The sequence below is a fragment of the Dama dama genome, chromosome 31, assembly GCF_033118175.1.
Source record: "Dama dama isolate Ldn47 chromosome 31, ASM3311817v1, whole genome shotgun sequence".
NCBI lineage: Eukaryota > Metazoa > Chordata > Mammalia > Artiodactyla > Cervidae > Dama > Dama dama.
In genome coordinates, this window is record NC_083711.1 from 56099772 (window position 1) to 56124421 (window position 24650).

Below are 24650 nucleotides of genomic sequence, written 5' to 3' on the forward strand. Positions count from 1 at the left end.
AGAAGTCAATTGCGGCTCCACTGGCAAAGGGGGCGGTTGGGTAGCAGGGGGGCTCTGCTCGTCAGTGGGCGCCGTTTGCGTTTGCTTCCTTGGCCTTCACCCTGGGTGGCCAGTTTTTTCTTTGTGCGTCGTCCTCTACCAGAGAAATGGTCGCTTTACCCTAGTCTAGACACGGTGAGGAGCTCTGAGGAGGAGAATCTTGGGTTCTAGATTTTGAGGCGGCCCGGGAGAGGCCTCTTTTAAAAATCGCTTATTTGTCCACCGCTTCTGCTGAGGAATGTTTGTTTCTCAGAGTAAACCTATGGCCGTTCGGATTCGGTGGCAAGTTAGTCATGCGCTTATGATAGCCGCTGTCAATTTATTTGAGAAAGCTGGCCCAGGTGACTCCTGTGCCAGCTGTTGCTCCGAAGGCTGTTCTTAATAGCGTCAGTTTTGTGAGTGAAGGTGTCTGCTTTTATCTGGCGTGATTGATTGCTTTATAAATCTTGGTGTCTAAGGAAACGGCACTGTTTGCGGGTTTTGTTCAGAAGTAGTATTATGTATGTGAATATCATGAAATGAGTCAGACTGGTTCTGGAGCTTTTTTTGCTTAATGTATGCTGTTGTTGAATGAAGCTTTGAAAGCCAGTTTGGAGAAAATTTTAAGAACTGGGTACACATCCTTTTAATTAAACCATTTGTCAGAAATGTTTTGTCAATTCAAAGAAAGCCTGTTTTGCGTCACTACATTTTTCAAGACAGGAATTATTTTTATATTAAAAAGCAATTTAATTCTGAAAGGTAAAAAAATAATTGAAGCATAAATCATTGGGTAATTAATGTGTTTATGCATTTATTCATTCTGTAAGCAATTATCGAGTGTATAAAATGGGCTAATCCTGCTAGTTAGGGACCCTGCTGGGAAGGAATTAAATGAAATGTACTGGATAACAGTACATACAGAACTCACCAATTAGAGGCATCATGCGATTATGGTAAAGAGTGGAGCCAGGCTGTTTGCTTACACATCCTAGGTCTACCTTTTACTGTGTGACCGTAGACACATTCTCACTGTTTGGATCTCATCTTGAAGTAAAATCTGACTAACAGTAGCGTCTATTTCATAAGATTGCTCATTCAATAAATAGCTGGAGCCTGCAGTGTGCTAGGCATTGGTCTAAGCACTAGATTCGGTAAATAAAGTAAAAATCCTATTGTCATGAAACAAAAATCCTACCATTACATTCTGATAGGGGAAAGAAAAACAGTAAATAATAAGCACAGTAAGGAAAGTGAGATGGAGAAAAAGAGAATTACTCCTCTAGAGTAATGGTTTAAAAAAAGGGGAAATGGGAGGTCAGGATAGAGAAAGCAACATTTGAAAAATACTTGAAGAGTTGAAAAAGACCTGTGCTCTCCAAGGGGAAACATTTCTAGATAGAATAGCAAGGGGAAAAGCTTTGAAATGGATAATATGTTCCTGATAATATAAGGAACAGCAAGGACTTTGCTATGGCTGGAGTAGAAAGCCAGGATGAGAGTAGTAGAGATGAAGTCATGTCGGGTTATAAAATTAGCTAACCAATGAAGAACAGTTGTCTGGCATAGTTATGTTCTCAGCAAGTGTCAGTTACATCTTAGGTCTTTGGCAATACAGTGATAACAGTTTGACAGCATTAGACTTTTCATTCATAATGATAAGTGCCTCACGATTGTCCCCATTTAGGTCGGAGGGAAAGGGTCAAAGCTGTTTGCTCAAAGTGCTATCCTTCTTTGAAATATTGCATTTTACCTTGAGCAGTCGCACACATTTTGCATCTCCATGTTTATTTTAACGTGAAATAACATCTTTCTAAGAAAATCCTCACCAAAAATTGAGCTGTGAAAAGGTCTGACATCTTTTGTCAGAGATACTTGCGTATCCCAATATGAGAAACAGCTATATTTTTAAGACCCAAAAAGGGGAAAAGGAGGAGGAAATGGAGCTGGGTCCAGATGACTGAAGGCTGTACTAGCCTTTGAGCTGGGACTCTGTGTCTTGAATTCACTGGTGATCTCTGGTTTCAGATTGGGTCCTGATAGTTAGGTTTGTGTCTTAGATTGATTACTCCGACACTCTGAGGAAGATAAGCCCAGAAGTAGGGAGAATATTTGTTTTACTGGAGTCTTTCCAAAAGATGGCTGAGATAATTGGAGTTAGCAAAAAGCTGACAAATTTAAGAAATATATATGAGGTGAAATAGGTAGGACTGAATGATTTCAAATGGAAGAATGAGAGGGATGAAACTAGAAGGGATTCCAAGTTTCTAGTCTGGCTGATAGAGGAGATTTAGAAACTGCTGAGGTAGTCAATGTTAAGTATTCACATATTTTATGTTCAGTGAAATATTGTGTAGCTCATATAGTCTTGTACCATTCTCATTAAATTTATTCCTGGATATTATATAATTTTTGTTACTGTGAGTGGGTTCTCTTTTTCCCCTAAAAATTTTTAGTTTGTTTTTGCTACTGTTAAAAGAGAAACTGATTTGTGGTAGATCTTTTATTCAGTTTACTGACTGAAATTTCTTTATTGATTCAATTTTGCTTCCTCTCTTAAATTTTCTAGCTACATATCACCTGAAAATAATAATTTAATCCCTTCCAATATTTTTTGTCTTACTTTATTTCATTAGTGTAATTTCTAAAATATGGAATAAGCATAATGATACTGAACATCGTTACTTCATTGAATGAGAATGACCAGTATTTTAATGCTTTGTATAATTTGGGCAACAGCTGCTAAGAGATAAGTATTCTTTAAAATGTTTAGGCAATACCAGTTTTATTTAAAGATTTGTCAGAATGTCTGCTAAAAAGTTATCAAATATGTATATATCTTATTTTTCCCTTTAAAATGGTAGTGCGGTTGATTGTAACAGCTAACACATATTGAGCATTTATCATGTGCCAAGCACTGTCCTAAGAACTTAGCTATTTGGTCTTTATAATATCATGCTTTACATACTGTTATGATCTCTCTTATGAACAGATGGAAAAATTTGAGAGAGGTGAAATAATTTGCCCAAGGTCACACAAGTAGTAGTAGCAAACATTGTATTTGCTGCGCTGCAGATATTTTATTCAGGGTTTTATATTTATGTTTGGGAGAATTTAAAATAGCTTTTTCTTTATTCTTTCTTTTGGAATTTGGGTTGTTTGTTACTTTTGAAAAATGAATTGGAAAATTTCCATCTTTTTTTCTTTGCTATAGATTAATGAGACTCACATAGGAATCATCTGATTCTTGTAGATTGTATACAACTAACCTATAAAATCAAGTGTGATAGCTCATTTAGTGGTAGATTTTTAGAAGACATTTGAATTTATAATATGGTTATTGATCTGATCATTTTTTCTACCTTTTGTTGAGTGAACTTTGGAAATAAAAATTTTTAGCATACCGACTATTTCTCTAAATTTGAAAATTTATTGATGCATCAGTATTCAATAATTCTCTTTATCTCTTCTTTGTAGATTTAAATTTCCATTTTCATTATAAATTATCTGTTTTCTTAGTTAGGCTTTCTGGGAGTTGTCTATTCAGTTTTTCAAGAACCAACTTTGATTTTATTAATCTTGCTTTTTTTCCCTTCAGAATCAGTAATTTTACTTTTCTCTTTAAAAATTCCATCCACATACATGTGTTTTTCTTTTATTTGTTCTTTTTATAATTTTGTAAAGTTGAAGGTTTAGTGTATTTCTAATACTGTATTTATTAAAGATTATTCACTCCAGAAAAATTTAAACAGTTATTAGCCAAAATGTGTGTCTGCATTGTACTTAAAAAATGTTTATTTTAATGAGATAAATATTTTTAAAATGCCAATATTCACTCATTTATCAGATATTTACTGAATGCTAGTTGTTTTGCAAAGAGCCTAGAGTCTTTTGGGGAATAGACACATTCAGAGCGCTTTTCAAGAGACAGAAAGCTGTAGAAACACAGGGTATTTTTTAAGGCAGAATAGCAAGGATCCAGTTCCTCTATCAGGGATCGGCACGAAATCTCTCCATAAGTTTGTATTGCCATCTGTTCTTTGTATTTGATGTAGATACTTTTCCTAATTTATAGGTCAGGAAACACATTTAAGGGAGTTAAAACTTGCCTAGGACCTTGCAACTCAAGGGCTGTGAAACTCCTTTATATCTTCTGGAAAAACTTAAAGAGCATATCTTAAAAGCTAAATAGTAAAATGGAAATTTTTAATGTCATGACCAGGGTTTAAGTCATATTAGATGAATCATATTGAACAGAGATATGAACTATATTTTTTGACAAAAGTGCAGAGTACTCAATGTTGTAATAGAGGAATTATATCAGAGGTGTGAATACAGAGCTAATTGTTAATTCATTTAATCTCCATATATTTAATGAGTGCTTGAGTAGCAGGTACATTTCTAGGTTCTGGGGATAGAGCAGTGAATCAAATAAACAAAAATGTCTGTCCAAGTAGAGCTTTTATTTTAATGGGATATACAGCAAAGAAAAAAAGACATATAAGTAAAATGTATGAGTGTTAGTAATAAGTGCTATATAGGAAAAGAAAGAGAAGGGATATAGGAAATATAAGAGTCAGGATGGAGAATTGCAGTTTTAATTAGGGTGAAGTATTGATCAGTATTTGCTGCATACCAAATCACCTCAAAACTCAGTGTTTGAAACCATGAAAATTTCTTTCTTGGTCTGTGGGTTGACTGCTGTTAGTCTGATCAAGGCCTGACTTGGCTGAGTGGGTACTTCAGCTATTTTCTGGGGTAGGGGAGATATCCAGAACTCAAGCTCAGTTATGGTGAGGTATCTACTAGACATCTGGAAGCTGCTGCATGGGTTGTTCAGTATAGTATTTGTAGTCAAGGGAGCGGTCAAGGCCAGAGCTAAAAATGTAAAGCCTCAAGACTAAAGGACATAGGGCGAGTAGGATAGAAAAGACTGGACCCAGAAGTACTGAAGTACTTAGAGGTTGGAGAGATGGGGAGAAGCCAGCAGAAAGACGAGAAGTTGTTGCTGCAGGACCAGGGCCTGTGTGACCCCGTGGTCGTCTGCAGGGATTGCTGTCACCTGTGGTATCTGGGCTGCTTTCAGCTTGTGAGGGTGGTCTCTGGGTCGACAGAGAAGGAAGTCTGTATCTATATACAGGTTTCACTCTTCATTTCTCCCTTCAGAGGACCTGAAGTATGAGGAAGGATCGGTGACTTTATTCTTTATATCAGTATCGAATGCTTGAAGTATGCCAGGTACTAGGCACTGGGGATATAGCCAGGGATTTAGAAAAAGAAAAAAACAAAATGTTGTGACTCTGTGGGACTGCCATGATAGTGAGAGCATGAGGCCAAGTCTAAAACAGAGATTTTACAGTAGGCGTAAACAGCAGGTAGAACAAAAATCCTATTGGCCCAGGTTCCAAAGATACAAGACGAAGACATCAATGGTAGAAAATTGGAAGAGGTCTAGACATGAGGTCATTTGGATACTATGTACCCAGTATGATTAAAACAATTCAAATATGTACTGATATTAAATTGATTTTAGCCTTTATACAGAGCCAGAAAACAGTATGTACAGTTAATGTCAACTCTCATTTTTCAGAACAGTTTACCTTCCATCACAAAGCCAGGAAACCTAAAGAAACCAAAATTATTCTCCACTTAGAATTATCTTTCTTCCTGGTTTCTTTCCCAACCATATATGATTAAGCTAATCTGTAAATGACTTACCAAACCATAAAATTAACTTTCTCACTTTTCAAACAGTTCCTGATTTTATTTAATGTACATTTCACAGACTTCAACTCTAAGAATACAAGGAATGGATAATTTGGGTAAATGTTTTGTCCCGTGTTTTCACATCTAATTTCATATCCCTAAAACTTTTGATTTTTTTTAAAGTGCTATCCATTTTTTCTGAATCTAATTTTATAGATAAGTAAACATGAAATGGCATACTTTTAAGTTACAGTAATCATTTTAAATTATAACTAGTATTTGTTGAAAGCCTCTGTGCAGAGCAGTGTCTTCTGCATATCTTACTTAAAATTTTCTAGTCTTTTAGGAAATAGAAATTATCAAGATCATGAAAGGGGTATATATTTATTTCCCGAGTTAAAATGTGAAATCATTTTCTGAAACAGGGGAATCCAAAGTAGAGTATGCACACCTTAGATATGTGAAACTGACTATTACAGTGTGGGAACAAATATTAGAACTTCTGTTTTTACTTATTTTAGTCTTACTCTTTTTATTTTATAGTAGTGCTTACAATAGCATTAATAGCATAAATGAATTGCTAGCCATATATTTTCATTGTATTTTCAGATTTGCTTCTGAATTAGAAGTATGTGATCCAAAAAATTGGAGATTTCTCCAAAATCTTTAACCTTGACGGAGGATAAAGTTGGATTTGGTTAGGGTCATTGGTGGGAGAGTCAAGTATGTATTGTATCCTCCATTCCCTGCTTGATCGTCATCTCGATATGGGTCATGTTTTAACATTCTGTCATATCCTTTTTTTTCATTATTGTCTAACAACTGTAATGACAATGTAATATTTTTAAATGACTGAAAATATCCCACTTTTGGAGAGTTTGCTTAACAAGTGGTCCTTCCAACAGTCCTAGCTGCAGTTTTGAATAGCATGGTTTTCGCAGTGCTACCTCTAAGTAACCTGCAACTGATGGATTGTTTAATATTTGGACTTTTTTCAGGTGAATTCTAACCTGTGCATATTTATAATAGATACATTCCAAATATTTATAACTAATATATATATATATATATATTCTGCAAATTTGCTTGTGTAAGTTCAGGAATAAATGACTGAATAGATCTGAAGAGAATTAAATACCTGCTTCAGACAAGATGCCAATTTTGGCAAGGATGTTCCCTATATTGGCAGATTTGTAAGGATGGGGCATTGGGTATGCATTGCTATTTTCTTGTGTCCTGGTATGATATGCCAGATAGTGGCAAAAATGATCTTTGCTAAATAGCTAGAGCTGAGTAGTACCCTGATCTTCTGGGACAGATAATATCTTTGGTTTCTGATAACTTTTGTAGAGGTTTTCCAACCATCGTCACTCAGTCTTGGAGTTTACTTAAGCAAACTATGTATTTTTTCCATGGGGGAAAATGATATTTTGGCTTCCCTTGTGTAGGTATGTTCATTTTGAGGCCTTGCCAAAGTGAAAGTCACTGTTGTATCTTTGTGATCCCATGGACTGTAGCCTCCCAGGCTCCTCTGTCCATGGAATTCTCCAGGCCAGAATACTGGAGTGGGTAGCCTTTCCCTTCTCTAGGGGACCTTCCAAACCCAGGGATTGAACCCAGGTCTCCAGCATTGTAAATGGATTCTTTATGTCTTGCAGATGTTCATTTTGAGTCTTTGCCAAGAACGTAAATAAATACAAAATGGAAAAAATAAATGGAAAATTAGAAAATCAAATAATCAGTATATTTTCCCATTCTTCAGACAGTTAGTGACAAATTAATTGTATAATTGGTTATTCTTTGAGTTTAAACTGATGTCCTAGCCCTTCTTGTTTACTGTCTCACATGTAAGAGTGCTGAAGCCACAAAATTCCTGCTTTACTCCTTTCAAAGCCACCAAAAATGACTGTTTCTATTTGACTAGCAGACATAGATTAATAATAGTTAAAATTTTGGTTGGAAGAAACTCCCATAAAAATGTCTTGAGTTATTCCTAGAAGGTGTCCTCTTCATAGTTTTTTTCAGCCTTGGGGTGGTTACTGTACCATATGTGGCCAGAACATCTCACATCTCCACTTAGAGGAGTGTTTTAGAATTCTTTTGGCAAAGTCTAGCAGAAGTGATAACTAGCATTGCCAGAATTTGCTTTAGTAACAGACCTGAAGTACATTTAAATCAGTGCTGAAATAGAAATCCAGCTTTGTAAAGTGGCTTTCAAAATTTGACCAAGTTGCATGATCAGGATTGTTTATTGCAGCATTGTTTATATAATATATTAAAAAAAAAAACCCCACATACAAACACAAACTGGATACAGTTGAAGTATTTATCAGTAGTGGTCTGGTAAATAGTTTCATTTATACAATAGCATATCATGCAGTTTAAAGAATATGGCAGATTCATATGTGTTGATATGAAACTGCAAGGTGCCAAAGATATGCAGATTAAACTGCCAATTGTTATCATGTAGGATATAGTTGAAAGATGTTTTTGACCCATTTTTTTTAAGTCTCATTATTACTATTCCTTTTCATATAATAGCTTTTCTCCAAGATAGAGAATTGGAAGGAAAGTGAACTGATTTTGCCATAAATTTAAATGAAATTAAACAAAGATGTTGATAGTAACTGTCAGGGAATGTTTGACGGGAGGATTCCTACATGCTGTCTCTCATAAGTCCTTTGTCCCTCTTCAAGCAGAACAGCACGCTGCTCCCAGGGACTGAGGTCATTGTGTGAGGCAAGCATGAGTCTCCTTTAGTAAACATTCTCCTTAGGACAAAACAGCTTAATCTCCTTCCCCTTTCTTGAGATATGGATTGTCTCCTGACCTTGTGACTAACATTACCCCTTGTTCCCTTGGTAATGGTTGCTGTACATTTGGTTTTCTGATCTCTATCATTCCCGAAAGAAGTTTGTTGTACTGCAGCCTATATATACTCATAGAAAAATCATTAAAGCACCTTTGCTCCATCAGAGCTTAGGTCCCCGGGATTTTTTTGTCTCTCTCTCTCTCTCTCTTTCTCTCTCTCTTTCTCTCTCTCTCTCTCTCTCTTTTTCTGGCTGACTCTCTGGAGCGTGGAGACCCGTCATGCTCACTTTTCTGCCTAGGCTTCTAAGACCCCCTCGAGAGGGCGCCTGGTGCCTTCGTGAATGATGCAAGTCCTGTGTCAAGGACTTTATTGGTCCTCTGCGTAAACCAAGGGAAAGCAGCCTCTTTCTCTCTTTCACTTTCTTATCGTCGACTCCGTACCACAAGGTTCCGGTCCATTAAAGGACCCCAACAGTAACAAATATAGTCCCATGGACTTAGTTCATGGAATTCTCCAGACCAGAATACTGGAGTGGGTAGCCTTTTCCTTCTCTAGGGGATCTTTCCAACCCAGGGATCGAACCCAGGTCTCCCACATTGCAGGCAGATTCTTTACCACCTGAGCCACACGGGAAGCCCTTACTATGTTCAGTTACATGTTTTAAAACATTTGCTCTTTGCAACCACCCTGTGAATCATGGATCAACTTTTTCCCTATTTTTCAGATAAGGAAACTAAAGTACAGAGATGTTCATTCCACTCAAGGTTTCGTGGTTAATACGCGTTGAAGCTGACTTGTACACTCTTGTAAACTGGCTGTAATGTCTCTTGTGCTCTTAGCTACGAATCCTGTGCAACCTCTCAACTTACTTTTCACACTGATGGAAACTAAATGAGATACTTTATCATTTCTCCTTTTTGTGGAGAAATGATTTGTTGTGTTTATACATGATACCTGAGTCCAGAAGATCCCCTGGAGTAGGAAATAGCAACCCTCTCCAGTATTCTTGCCTGGAAAATTCCATGGACAGAACAGCCTGGCAGGCTACATTCCATGGGGTGATAAAGAGTCAGACGTGGCTGAGCACACACACACACATACATGATACCTAATCACAGGAATTTTTTTTTAATTGCTGAGAACAATCTATGTTCATTTAGTTAGCCTTTTCATTTTAATTCATTTAATTAGATAGTTCTGAGCTGTGGGCAGTTTTGTCCCCTGAAGGACATCTGGCAGTATTAGGTGACGTTTTTGATTGCCGCAGTGGGGCTGAGAGGTGAGAGAGAGTTACTACTGTCATATACTGGCTAGTTAGGCATGTTTCTGAACATCCTAAAAATGCATAGGACAACTTCTCATAACCAAGATTTACCCAGCGCAATATTTTTTTTTCAAGCTAGTAGCATTAAGAAAAATGAACTTTATTTTTTACTGCTTTTTTTACACTGTTATTATGCACTTTCCCCACCTGGCCATATGTTATCTCTAAGTGCCAAAACTGACAAGGCTAGCAAATTCATGGGACCATAGGACATCCACCCATACATTGAAATGTAAACTTGTTGGCCAGGTGGAACCTCTGACTTGGTAGGTGACAGAATTAAGATGAGCATTTAAGTGTGTATAAAGACAATGTAAATACATACGGTTTAAGGAGGTGACAGTGCGACAAGGTAAATGTTTAAATGAATGATTAAAAGGGGACGACAGAGGATGAGATGGTTGGATGGCATCACCGATGTGGTGGACTTGAGTTTGAGTAGGCTCCAGGAGTTGGTGAAGAGACAGGGAAGCCTGGCGTGCTGCAGTCCATGGGGTCGCAAAGAGGTGGACACGACTGAGCAATTGAACTGAACTGAATGATCTCTCTCCTGGACAACCTTTCACCACAGAGATTGATATCAGGTTGTATTTTAAAGCAGGCTGAAAAAGCAAGCCATTATTAGCCTTTTTAAACTCTTAATTTAGGATCCAAATACATTCTAATTTATTGATTAATTTTATGCCCTTTTCTTTTTCAAACTGAACAGTGAATAGCTTAGCAGAGGCCTTCCATTCTCTCTGCCTTATTGCCAGAGGATTTTCCTCCTTTTCAGCCTCACTGTGATCTATGCAAACAGCTACTAACTGAAGGAGAACTTATCAGAAAGGGGAATATCCAGGCCTGAGCTTTTAAATTCTGAAAATGAGAGGATTATTTTGTCTGGGAAAGGCATACTTTGTGTGCTCTGGCTATGAAATAATGTCAGTTATTTTTTTATTAAAATAACAGGGAGGTTAAAGAAACCGTAAAAACAGTTTGATCAAAGCCATGTCCTTTTCTGTACAGCTTTATTAAGAGATAAAGCAGATCTGAGTTTGTGTGAAAGAATAGTGAGTTTTATCCAACCGTTCTCTGCTTCATTATTGGCTTTAGTTTATATCTTTGTATTTGAATAGAGAATGCAAATTCTAATAGGCATGTGACTTTGTATACTGAGTTTTTGAAATAAGACTAAAAGTAAAAAATAGAATGATATACCTAGGAGAACTAGATTGTATAGGTGAGTTATGTAAATACTGACAGCAAGAAGTGTTTTATTAGGTATGGACAGGAAACGGGTGTTAGAAAGTTCCACTTTAAATGAGGAAGTTTAGTGGAAGTCTGTGTAAATCTTTACATTTGTAGTTTGATTAAGAAATATCAGCTAGCATTGAATTGTTAGAGGATTATCCTTGTTTCTCAAGCCTTTTTGTGTAAGTGAGAGCTGGTACGTGTTATTCTTTCAGTCGTGTCCGACTCTTGGCAGCCCTTTGTACTGTCGCCTGCCAGGCTCCTCTGTCCATGGGATTCTCCAGGCAAGAACACTGGAGTGGGTTGCTGTTCCCTTCTCCAGGGAGCTTCCCCATGCAGGGATCGAACCTGAGTCTCTTGCATTACAGGCAGACTCTTTACCATGTGGGCCAACAGGGAAGCGAAGTCAAGTACAGAATATAGATAGAATCATTTCTTTCTTTGTCCCAGAGCACCATGCTCTGATGCAAAGAGCTGACTCATTGGAAGAGACCCCGATGCTGGGAAAGATTGAAGGTGGGAGGAGAAGGGGACGGCAGAGGATGAGATGGTTGGATGGCATCACCAACTCGATGGACATGGGTTTGAGTAAACTCTGGGAGTTGGTGATGGACAGGGAGGCCTGGCGTGCTGCAGTCCATGGGGTCACAAAGAGTCGGACACGACTGAGCGACTGAACTGAACTGAACCATGCAATAGTTTTATATACTTTTACCGTAATACTTTCTCAGCTTGTGTACAGTGGGACCAGAAAGGGAAGTCAGTGTAACAGAAGGCAGTAGAATTTGGAGACCTGAACCCTCAGTAAAAGAAATCAAATGGGACTGATTTTGGAAGAATTGGCTTTGGAATACTTAAATTAGAGAGCAATATAAATAGATGTAGATATGCTAATGACACTTTGTTCCCCTTTTGTTTTCATTTATTTTGCTGCAGTATTTTTTTTTTTCCTTCAAGAAACATCCACAACATTCATTGATACTTAAATCAGAAAATATGCAAGAGTTCTTCACATCTCTTGTCTCCTATTAATGGAGATTCATGCAATTTTGAAGAAAAGTAGCTAAATGTAATTTTTTCTGTCTTTCTATGAGGTGTGTCTGACTCTGTGACCCCATGGACTGTGGCTTTCCAGGCTCCTCCATTCATGGGATTTTTCAGGCAAGAATTCTAGAGTGGGTTGCCATTTCCTTCTCCAAAATGTTATTTTTAGACTAAGAGAAATGTTGAGGCTTGGCAGAAGCCAACACGATTCTGTAAAGCAGTTATCCTTCAATTAAAGAAAAAAAAAGTTTGTGTTAAAGAGGAACTTCTTTTATTTATTTATTTATTTATTTATTTTTTCAGTGGGTTTTGTCATACATTGACATGAATCAGCAATAGATTTACATGTATTCCCCATCCCGATCCCCCCTCCCACCTCCCTCTCCACCCGATTCCTCTGGGTCTTCCCAGTGCACCAGGCCCAAGCACTTGTCTCATGCATCCAACCTGGACTGGTGATCTGTTTCACCATAGATAATATACATGCTGTTCTTTCGCAACATCCCACCCTCACCTTCTCCCACAGAGTTCAAAAGTCTGTTCTGTACTTCTGTGTCTCTTTTTCTGTTTTGCATAAAGGGTTGTCGTTACCATCTTTCTAAATTCCATATATATGTATTAGTATGCTGTAATGTTCTTTATCTTTCTGGCTTACTTCACTCTGTATAATGGGCTCCAGTTTCATCCATCTCATTAGGACTGGTTCAAATGAATTCTTTTTAACGGCTGAGTAATATTCCATAGTGTATATGTACCACAGCTTCCTTATCCATTCATCTGCTGATGGGCATCTAGGTTATAACCATTTGGGAAGCTATTTAGCAATAAGCACCTAGAAGCTTAAAATATTTGTGTCTTTGACCTAGGAAATCTGTTTCTGAGGATTTGTCATAAGGAATTAATCCTAAACATAGAAAAGGCATTACAGGCAGTGGAGTTTATCACAGTACTAATTATTTATATTGAAAAAATGGGAAACACTAAATGTTCCACTATCAGGAAATGGCTAAGGAAACCGCAATCAATTGTTATGTAGCCATTGAGAATGTTTAATAGGAGTATAAAATAACATGAAAGGTGCTTTTGATATAATTCAGTGGTGAAGAAGCTACTGTGGTGTATTCCATATTCAATATGATTGCAAATTGGTAAAATATACCCATGCTTGGAACAAAGTATATTAAAACATAGGCAATGATTTATATTATTTATGTTTAGATGATGAAACTATGTGATTTCACTTTCTTTTATAGCAGTTTCAAAATTTTCTTTAATGATTATATACTATTTAAATAGTGGGGAAAAAAGAATGAAATCCTCTTACCCTCCTACTAAAACATTACTTTCCTTACAGCTTTAAACAGCAGTTGTAAAAGTCAGTCTTCAAGCCTTGGAATAAGACTTGCATAAGAATATTATGCAGCATGGATTCTCTACCAGAAGAATTTTTTGTGAGGTAAGGGATGGGCTGACAAAAACCGACTGTAGGTGTTATGTTCTGAAGGCACATTTGCCTTTCTCACAAAATTTTGAGACGCTAGTGTGAATGAGATACCCTTATATTTCAAGACAACAGTTTTTTAGTAGAGGATGTAAACTGGGTAAAATCTAATTTTAGAAAATTTCTCTAAGGACTTAGACCCTGACTCAGTAGCTAAGAGTTGATGTGCCATAGCTTGCCACACTGGGGACATTCACAACAAAGTAATTTTTTTTTTTTTTTTTTTTTATCATTTAACATGCACTTAAATAGACTTGGGGCTTCCTTGGTGGCTCAGATGGTAAAGAATCTGCCTGCAATGTGGGAGACCTGGGTTTGATCCCTGGGTCAGGAAGATCCCCTGGAGAAGGGAATGGATACCCACTCCGGTATTCTCGCCTGGAGAATTCCATGAACAGAGGAGTCTTGCTGGATATAGTCCATGGGGTCGCAAAGAGTTGGACACAACTGAGCAAGAAACACCAAATAGACTTACTTTCTGCCACGCATTGTTTTGAATGCTTTTCCAAGCCTTAACCCATATAAACCTCATAACAACTCAAGAGGGGATACTGTTATTATTTCCATTTTATATAAAGTAGCCTAAATATAACACAGAAGGCTACTGAGAGGTTCAACTGGGCCTAGGCTAAATGTCAGTCTCTCCCCTCCAATTAGGGAAAGTTCATTCTGCTTAGACCTTTCCCATGTAATAGTAAAGAGCTGGTTAGTATTGGAGATCTCCTTCCCACATTGCCCTATCTCATATAATAAACTGTGTTGTTTTTGCAAATATTTAATTACCTCCTTGACACTTAGGGAATAAGAGTAAAATAAAATATGTGTACTTAGATAGCATCACCAACTCAATGGACATGAATTTGAGCAATCTCCGGGAGATAGTGGAGGACAGAGGAGCCTAGTGTGCTATAGTCCACGGGGTTGCAAAGAGTGAGACGTGACTTAGCGATTGAACAACAGCTTAGAATTATAATATAGTCAGAAGATATCTAAAAAGTTGTCTTATCTTTAGGCAAAATGCATGCGTAAGTATTACAGTAGAAAGGCTGTGGCTGTATATAGGATGAAACACTGATTATTGACTGTGGGGTTCAGTGGGTTTTTAGAAGGTGACATGTGAACTGAGTTTTAAAGGATAAAGACGGCTTTTGATGAATGTAGAAGCAGGGCACATGGGAGGTTGTTTAGCTGAGGAAACGGCAAGAAAAAAGTATTTAAGGTAAATTCTTGGGGAGGCGTGTGACTCCTGATAAGGAGTTAGCTTTATTCTGTGCAGAGTTACGAGAGAAGGGGCAGAGGAGAGGTAGAGCTGGTCTGAAGGTCTCTAATGATCACAAGGAATGTGTACTGTTAAGTGACGTGGAGATCACAAAAGGAGAGCAGTTGTAATGTGTGTTGAGAAAGTAAGAGAGGACAGATAATGAGTTCAGCTTCAGATATGAGCAGATTGAGGTGTCGCTAAGATAGTCTTACGGAGATTGTCAAATAGGTGGATGGAAATGTGTAGCTGTAACATCAAAGAAAAATTAAGGTTGCAGATACAGATTTGTGAATCATTGGAATGCGTTACTATTTGAATTCATGGAAGTTTGCTTGCTTATTTATTTGTTTGTATATTCATACATTCAATAAATATTTGAGTGCCTCCTTTATATCAGATGTTGAGCTGGAGACTTGAAGGTAAAAATAGTCAATAAGAAGAACCTGATTCCTATTTGAGAGTGTTAATTCATGGGCATAAATGAGATTGATTTAAATAGAAAATGTATTAAGAAGAAAGAGGGCTAAATATGGAACATTCAGTTCAGTCGCTCAGTCCTGTCCGACTCTTTGCCACCCCATGAACCGCAGCATGTCAGGCCTCCCTGTCCATCATCAACTCCCGGAGTCCACCCAAACCCATGTCCATTGTGTCAGTGATGCCATCCAGCCAATCTCATCCTCTGTCATCCCCTTCTCCTCCTGCTCTCAATCTTTCACAGCATCAGGGCCTTTTCAAATGAGTCAGCTGTTCGCATGAGGTGGCCAAAGTATTGGAGTTTCAGCTTCAACATCAGTCCCTCCAATGAACACCCAGGACTGATCTCCTTTAGGATGGACTGGTTGGATCTCCTTGCAGTCCAAGGGACTCTCAAGAGTCTTCTCCAACACTATAGTTCAAAAGTGTCAATTCTTCAGCACTCAGCTTTCTTTATAGTCCAACTCTCACATCCATACGTGACTACTGGAAAAACGTATGACTAGACGGACCTTTGCTGGCAGAGTAATGTCTCTGCTCTTTAATATGCTGTCTAGGTTGGTCATAACTTTCCTTCCAAGGAGCAAGCATCTTTTAATTTTATGGCTGCAATCACCATCTGCAGTGATTTTGGACCCCAGAAAAATAAAAAGTCAGCCACTGTTTCCCCATCTAATTGCCATGAAGTGATGGGACCGGATGCCAGGATCTTAATTTTCTGAATGTTGAGCTTTAAGCCAACTTTTTCACTCTCCTCTTTCACTTTCATCAAGAGGCTCTTTAGCTCTTCTTCACTTTCTGCCATAAGGGTGGTGTCATCTGCATATCTGAGGTTATTGATATTTCTCCCAGCAATCTTGATTCCAGCTTGTACTTCCTCCAGCCTAGCGTTTCTCATGATGTACTCTACATATAAATTAAATAAGCAGGGTGACAATATACAGCCTTAACGTACTTCTTTTCCTATTTGGAACCAGTCTGTTGTTCCATGTCCAGTTCTAACTGTTGCTTCCTGACCTGAATACAGGTTTCTCAAGAGGCAGGTCAGGTGGTCTGGTATTCCCATCTCTTTCAGAATTTTCCACAGTTTATTGTGATCCACACAGTCAAAGGCTTTGGCATAGTCAATAAAGCAGAAATAGATGTTTTTCTGGAACTCTCGTGCTTTTTTGATGATCCAGCAGATATTGGCAATTAGATCTCTGGTTCCTCTGCCTGTTCTAAAACCAGCTTGAACATCTGGAAGTTCACAGTTCACATGTTGCTGAAGCCTGGCTTGGAGGATTTTGAGCGTTACTTCACTAGCGTGTGAGATGAGTGCAGCATTACTATATGCTATATATGTATATTTCAGGTTTATTATAGCAAAATCTCAGCTTTTCCCAGCAGCAGAATAAAGGACACAAATGGTAGAAGTAGCAGAATAGCAGAAAAACACAAAATACTAGTCTTGCACTTTGTTTTAGCTTTGCTGCTTTCTAGTGTATGACTTCTCTTGGCATTGATTTACCCATCAGTAGAATAAAGTAGGTGCCATATATGACCACTGGGGTCCTGTCCTGATCTAATACATGGGGAGCATGGTTTGATAGTGTTAACATATGCAGTTCTATGTAAATATTATTAAAATAATAAATGAATAAGATAAATGAAGAGGAGATAAATGAAAGGAAGAGGGATAGCCAGTGGTACAAATTGAGAAGTGGACAGCTGAGGGGCTAGGAGGAGAAACAGTAGCAGCAAAGGATGTAGAGGTGTTCAAGGAGGGTTGGCATATGTGATGCATGATGTTAAATAATGCAGAAAGGGTCAGTAAAATGAGGACCCAAGACAAAGCTACTGGAGTAGCAAATAGAATTTCATTAGCGACTTCTATTAGAGCACTTCTAATGTTTTGGAGGAAGTGCAGATTAGTCAAGTTTTCAAATGAAAATTTGTTATGGAACCTATGGAGCATATCGAAGCTCATGTTCCACACTTTTGTTTAAGAATTCTGAAGTAGGGTTTGGACATCTGGATGTTTCCAAAGCTTCATAGATAATTTTAACATGCATTAAAGTCTGGGACTGAGAACTACTGGGTTAAGGAGTAAATGACCCTAAAATGGAGTCAACAGGTAGAATATACCTTTCGAGAACATTTTGTGCTCTCTCAGACCTTAACGGGCTTCAGAAGACTGCTGTAGTATTTTTCATTCCTTGGTAACACAGATTCTTTGTGTTCCTTTTTGGAATGGGGCTTAGAAGTACAGGACAACACTTTCTTTTTACCATGACATTTTAAAGAACACTGACTCCTGTTGTGAAATATTATTTTTGTGTATAAATCAGCTTTTGTTGCAATGTTCACAGTGTAGACAATTCTGTACTGTTTATCTGTCCCAGTTTCCCCTGACAAAATCAGTTAGCACATAGTAGATGATAAATGATTGTCAGTCAAATGAGTATATAAATGTGAAGTGACATAGGATATTTGCAAAGTACAATTCTGAATAAATCAATTGATAGGTTACTCACCTCAGTTTTCTCTCTGCTAGTATATAGAATTATGCAGATTATATAAATTGTATATGACCCTATGTTATGGTTCTCAAATCTTGTGTCATGGTTCTGTATGTAGGCAAAAGCAATTTTATAAATAAATTTTCAGTTCAATAAACAATACTGCATATGTTCACATTTCAAGTACATGTCAAAAGCAAAACTTGTCATTATTCCTTTCTACAGAAATAGTTAAATAATTTCTAAATATGATACTCTCCTACCTCAGTTGAAAAAGCCACTTTGGAAAACCAGATCATTTTGATGCCAAAAAGCTGAAAAAAAAAAAAAAAACTATGTAAGATAGACACTTCCCAAACCTTAATTATTTTCATAAACACACACACGCATGCACACACAAAATGTCGATCTTTTCAGCCTTTTTTTCCTTTACACTGAAACAGTGCTATAAAGTCAATTTTTCCCATTATTTTGATCTATTGTGTGTTTGTTAAAGATGAAATTTTTTTTACATCAGCTTTCTTTTCTCTCTGCCACAGTCCAGTAGGGACTTGGAATAATTTCTTTTCTTTATCTGAGTCCCTAAAGAGAGATAGCACCTGAACACTGTTGCCAGGCTTTGGTGCGTATTGTTTTACACCTTTGAAACTTTCAGGCCAAAATTCATATGTTAGTTTCTTTACTAATACAGGCAAAAATTAATCAAAAAATTTTAACTGTGTTCTTTGTAAGGAGATGGCTCTGAATATACCTTTCTTTTTCATTTGAAATAGGGATCTTCCTCTGGAAGAGCAGGCTACAGAGGAAACCAAGAAAAAGGTAGAAAAATCAACTGATCAACTGGTAAGAGAAAATTTAGTTAACTAGTGTTGTATGAGAATAGAATGCTAAATCTAATCAGCTTAATTACCTGCTAAAAATTTTCCTACCTTAGTGGTCATCACTAAATCTTTTTTTCATAATTGATATTTATGTCTCAAAGTTATCATTATAAACATCCATCCTCATTGTAAGTTAAAATTAGTAGATAAGTTAATTGACTTGCCCAGAAACATCACAATAATTGGTTTTAAGATATCTCTTATTTATCCTTTTAAGCAAAATTCAAAGAAGATAAACACTATACACATAGCAAGAAAACATACACAAAGAATTTTATTTAGTAAGAAATTTCATTGATTTGTTTCTGAAGTTAATTCTTTTTCCTGTTTTTATTTTTACTGTCAGAACCTCCAGTTCTAAATGAATAACTGAATTATACACTAATATAAAGTGCTTGTTACCAGCGACAATAGACTTTGTAATAGATTAAAAGATACAGACACATTTGTGAATGTCATATGTATTTATATTTAGTGAATCCTTGATGAGAGATATTTGTTTGATAGGTTCTTTTTAATGCAATTTTTACTTTCTACATAGTTTTATATAAAGAATGATGTCCACTTGCTAATAAAGTTTATAAAAGTTGTCTAGTAACTTAGGAGAAAAATATATAAACATAACATAACTATAGTATTCACCTGCATAAGGTTATTAAAAGAATGTTGCAGAGAAAAGACAACATGTGCAAATGTCCTTAGGGATGTACACTTGGACTAGGGGGACTGGATCCAGAAAAGCCGTTTCTAGATACAGATTTCAGAATACACAGGCAAAGGAGGTGGGAAGTTTAAGCTGCATTTGGCTTGGATGCTAAATCTATTTTGCGAAAATTGAGTACCAACTATTTTGACAACTTAAAAATTAAAATTGTGTTTATAATAAGATTATTTAACAAACATGAAGCTTATAGTGTTTCCTGTTGAAAAAATTTTATTCACACCATGATCTTACTTGTGTACCAATTTGGTAATTAGTCTTACATGATTCTGCAATGACTTTTGACTGCAGAATTGATCTTCACTTTGAAATACACGTACTGTTGACAGTGATCATTCTTTGTAAATGTTTGTTTGGTTATTTTTTATAAACTTTTTTAAATTAACTTTTTGAAAAATTTCAGACCTACCAAAAAAATTGTAAGAATAATACAGTGAACACATATACTCTTTACTGAGATTTAGCAAACTGTTAACATTTCCTACATTTTTGGATGTAAATATAATGAAGTGTACCAGAAAATGCAAGATATATTTGTTTGGTGTCAGAGGTGGTGAAGGAATCTCAATTTAAGACTCAAACCCAGAAGGGGAGAGGAGGAGGAGGAGTTGTTCTGCATTGGACCTTCTTTGTTTCTGGGTAGTTCCAGGCCTGTTAGAAACCTGGCAGTCAGAGTCACCCCATACCAGTGACTCTTGTCTTCTCAGTGACTCTACATGGCCTCTGCAGTGAAAATGTTTTTATATACATAGGTCAGTGGCTGCATATTCATAATCCCAGAGTTTCAGCAGTTATAAGAGCTGTGGTATCTTGTTAAGGTTTGAAGGAAGGCCATCATTCATCCGTTCCAGGACATTTATTCATTTCTGTTGCCCACTCGTTCTCACAATTAACGTTAATAGAAAATTCAGCAAGACTTGACTATTTAGCTATCAGTTAATGATTAATTACAGCTTTGTTAAGTCTATAAGGATCAGTTCCTGAAGTCCCAAGATTATTACTATTTATTCAGCTCTGACTGAATTGAGATTAGGTGTAGATTATATTACGCTAATTTATTTATAACTTAAAGTATTACAACTGCATTCATTTTCAAATTGCTGTATGTAGTAGCTGAAGCATTAGTCACATAATATAAAAAGCACTATTGGAGATAGTTTTCATATTATTTTGTAGAATAACCTATTTAGTATTTTAAACTTAGCATTTTTTATGCCTTTAAATGGACCAATTCCCTACATGCTGTGTATTTCTCAAGGGCAATCATTCTTTGAGGCTTCACTCACATGTAAGCCTAAAATCAATTCATGTTTCCCATCCTGCTGCAATAAAAAAAGATATAATTATTCCCATCTTTGAGTCTATGCTTTGTTTATAATTTATAAATGTGTTTATAGTGGCCTTCTCTAGATTAAAGCTTCTTGAGTTTTGATCTTAAACTTCTGGCTGTGTTGTACATTCCTTGAGAACAGAGAGAATGTCTTACAGGGATTTTCTGTAGTCTGTCAGAGTGATCACATATAGCATGTAAAGGTACGTTTAAAAAATACATCAACTGGTTTTAATATTGTAGTAAATAAGATCATGAATAATTGTGTAAATTTTTTAAAATGTTGTCTAGGACAAACAGGAAAAGGACACACCTACTGATCTTGTCCCTGTTAACCTACTACTAGAAGTGAAGAAATTATTGAATGCAATTAACACTCTACCAAAAGGTGTGGTTCCTCACATCAAGAAGTTCTTACAAGAAGATTTTTCTTTCCAAACTATGCAGGTAAGATAATAATTTGGTATTTCAGGCCGAAGTGTAGCTCTCTCTATATGATACACTGTGTTCCTTTACTTGCACACCACTGTCATACTCACACCACTTCTGACACTAAATATGTGGGTTTAGTCCCACACCAGTCAATTCTCCAGCATTCTCTGGGTGTCCTACAAGTCACTTCAGTTCTGACACTGTCTACCTAGGGTTAGCATCCCGTCCCACAAGCTAAGAGCCCAGTCTAACACTGCTCCCCTTCAGATGCCAATCACTGTCCTCGTTTTTCCCAGTTCTTCTGACTGGCTGGCTATCCATTGGCCACTTGTATACTCAGCCATGATCCCTCTTGAGTGCAGTAATTTGCTAGAACAGCTCATGAAGCTCAGGGAAACACATTTACCAGTTAATGACATGACGCAGGATGTGATTTATGGAGGATACAGCTGAACAACCACATGAAGAGATGCATAGGGCAAGGAAGGGTCTCAAGTTCAGGAACTTCTCTCCTTTTGGAGTTGGGGTTCACCATTCTCCTGGCATCTACAAACTGGAAGTTCTTCAATCCCCATAGTCTTAGAATTTTTACAGGGACTTCATCATGTAGGTATGTTGATTTATTAATTATTAATTTGCCTTCCAGCTTCCCTCCCTTCTTTGGGGGTATGGTGCTAAAAGTTCCAGACTTTTAATCACAGCTTGGTCTTTCTGGTGCCCAAGTGTCCATCCAGGAGCCCACCAAGAGTTACCACTTTAGAACAAAAGACACTGTCTTTCTGTCATCCAGGAAATTCCAAGGGTTTTAGGAGCTCTGTGCCTAGAGCCAGAGTCAAAGACCAAATATTGGCAGGAACTGGGGACAGAGATCAGTATGTGTATTTCTTATTACTTTACAATGACCCTTCCTCCCTCCCTCCTGTCTTTTCTCATTCTCTCTCTCCCTTTCCTCCTTCCGTCCTCTTCCTTCCCTTTCTTTCCTTCTTTCTTTACCACAACAGTGACACTAAGTTCTTGAAACTATCTTACACCTTATGAAGGGCTTTGGTTTCGGCTTAGACTTTTATTAATTAAATAAATAAAAGTTGATGCTAGCCTTTCAAGAATAATAGTAAGGATGTGGGTTAGTAGCTTATAAGCTGTTAGTAGCTTATAAGGTCTAGGGTTGAATTCTAATAATGGGCAACATACTGTTCTGGAAGAGGGAACTATTTTCAGTTTTCCCAATTTGTAAAATGCTGATGGCTTTTTCAAAAATATAAAATATAAAGAAAATAATAAGACTTCTGGATTTTTAATGAGATAAATATTCTAGAGAATAGATTATTGATTTGCATCTTATAAATAGTTTTTCCAGATAATTTGTGAAGCTTTTGACACAGGATGGGTATCAGTTTGTAAATTAATGAAATTTCCCAAAGTTAAAGAAAATGATTACCTATTCTTTGTGACAGTTAATTGGGGGAAGGAGACAGAACACCATAGGTATCCTGAAAAGGCCACATTTACCTTTTCTGTGAAAGAATATATTATTATTTCCATGAAACAAATACTATTTATTAATATAATTTATTATATTTATATATTAAATATATTTATTATACATATTTATTAATATAAATACTAATATAATACTAATTATTAATATTATGATTAAAAATTCAAAAAAGCTCTAAAAATATCCAAAGACTTTATGTACAATTATAACCTTAAATGAGGTAACATACCAAAAATACGAATTCTGGTTTGAAATGGGTGGAATAATGCTACATTTTTCCCTCTCATTTTTTGAAAATCACCTAGAAACTGCAATATGAAATAGAAATCAGTTGGCTTTAGTGTATAAACAAGAGCCAATTAGAAGGTAAGAATGAAAGAAAAGTACTTCTGATAGCAACAAAAAAAGATAAAATACCCAGGAAAATGCTTAAGAAATACACAAGAAATAAATAGGTGTTTCTCAAAGTTTTTTCTAAGCCACTTACATGAACCTGTTCTGACCCCCATTCTAGTCCCAAAGAATCAAAATCTCTGGGGGTAGTCTGGGAATCTACACTGTAGCAAGTACCCTGACACATCTATTTTTTCCTATTTAAGTTTAGAAATCAATACTATATTAAAACAGTAAGTAAAAATTTCTAAGACTCTATTAAAAATTAAGATATGAAGACCTGAATGGGAAGCAATAGATGTAGGAAGACACAGTGTGATAGAGATGCCAATTTTCCTGAAATAAAAATTTACAAATATCACAAAATTCCAATAAAAATAGCAAGAGTTTTCTGTTTACTAAAAACTAATTCTAAAGTTCAAATTAGAAATTAAAGGAAGACTAGCCAAGAAAATTCATTGTAGAAACAAAGTGCTGGGAGTTTGCCCACTTTGATGTTAGAACTTACTATGAAGCTCTAATAACTATAAGATTGTGTTACTTGCTCTTGAGTCTATAGACAAGTCTGGAAAATAGAAGAGAAATTTCAGAAGTAGATGCAAATATATTCAGAAATTTTATGTATGAGGTAACAAGAATTGATAATACTAAAGGGGGAATGCACCAGTTAGTAGTCCCAGAGGGAGATTTTAATATAGCTCTCTTAATAAGTGATAGAGCATGAACACAAAGTTAGCAGAACTATAGCAAACTTAGTCTAATTTATCTGGTCTACTTCATTTGTGTATATGTAACACTGAACCCAACAGTGACAAAAAATGTATTCTTTTTAAATACACATAGAATATTTTACAAAAATTGACCGTGTGCTAGTTCATAAAGCAAATCTTATCAAATTTCAAAGAATCAAAACATGCAGAGCATGTTCTCTAACATTTGTACAATTGATTTAAAAATTAGTTATAGATACACAAGCTAGAAAATCATTGTTCCTAAATTAAGATATATACCTCTAAATCAAGGAACACAGCACATTGGACATTAGATACATTTTGGAACTAAAATATATGAAAAACATGTATCATAATTTGTGTTATTAGATAAAAGTTGTGCTGCAAGGATTATTTGTAGCTTGAGATGCATGTAGTAGAAAAAGAAGCAAGGCTGAATACCAGTCATCTAAACAAAATTCAAGAGTTTAAAGAAAGAACAGAAAATTTAAAGCAAAGTTTAAAAAAAGAATAAAAATAGACAAATCTAATGAAATAGAATAAAACAAATGCCTGGTAAGAATGTTAAGAAAAAAGGCAAAAATAACCAAACTCATAAATAAATGAACTTTAACGCTTCAATACAAATTCCATAGTCATCTATTTTGTCTGAAGGGGATTAGGAGATACAGACTCAAGCTGTAAGATAAATAAGTCAAGGGGATATAATATACACCTAAGGAATATAGTGAGTAATATTAAAACAAGTTTGTATAATGATGAATGGTAACTGGTGTTATTCATCATT

General features: G+C 36.3%; 1 protein-coding gene across 8 annotated transcripts in view; it reads left to right on the top strand.

Annotated features, from left to right (window-relative positions):
- Positions 1-29: 29 nt before the first annotated feature.
- The window catches only part of DZIP3 (DAZ interacting zinc finger protein 3), a 128633-nt gene continuing 104012 nt past the window's right edge, over positions 30-24650 (top strand). For 6 of the 8 annotated variants that reach the window (XR_009691540.1, XR_009691539.1, XM_061134259.1 and 3 more), the window contains exons 1-4: positions 30-174; positions 13492-13593; positions 18651-18720; positions 21101-21256. Coding sequence is in view for 6 of the 8 variants with exons in the window: in XM_061134259.1 (XP_060990242.1) it covers positions 13562-13593; positions 18651-18720; positions 21101-21256 (258 nt within the window). In the remaining 2 variants the exon portion in view is untranslated. Of the gene's footprint in view, positions 175-9652; positions 10445-13491; positions 13594-18650; positions 18721-21100; positions 21257-24650 lie in introns of those variants that run through there. The other 2 variants (XM_061134260.1, XM_061134262.1) reach the window with 2 other exon arrangements.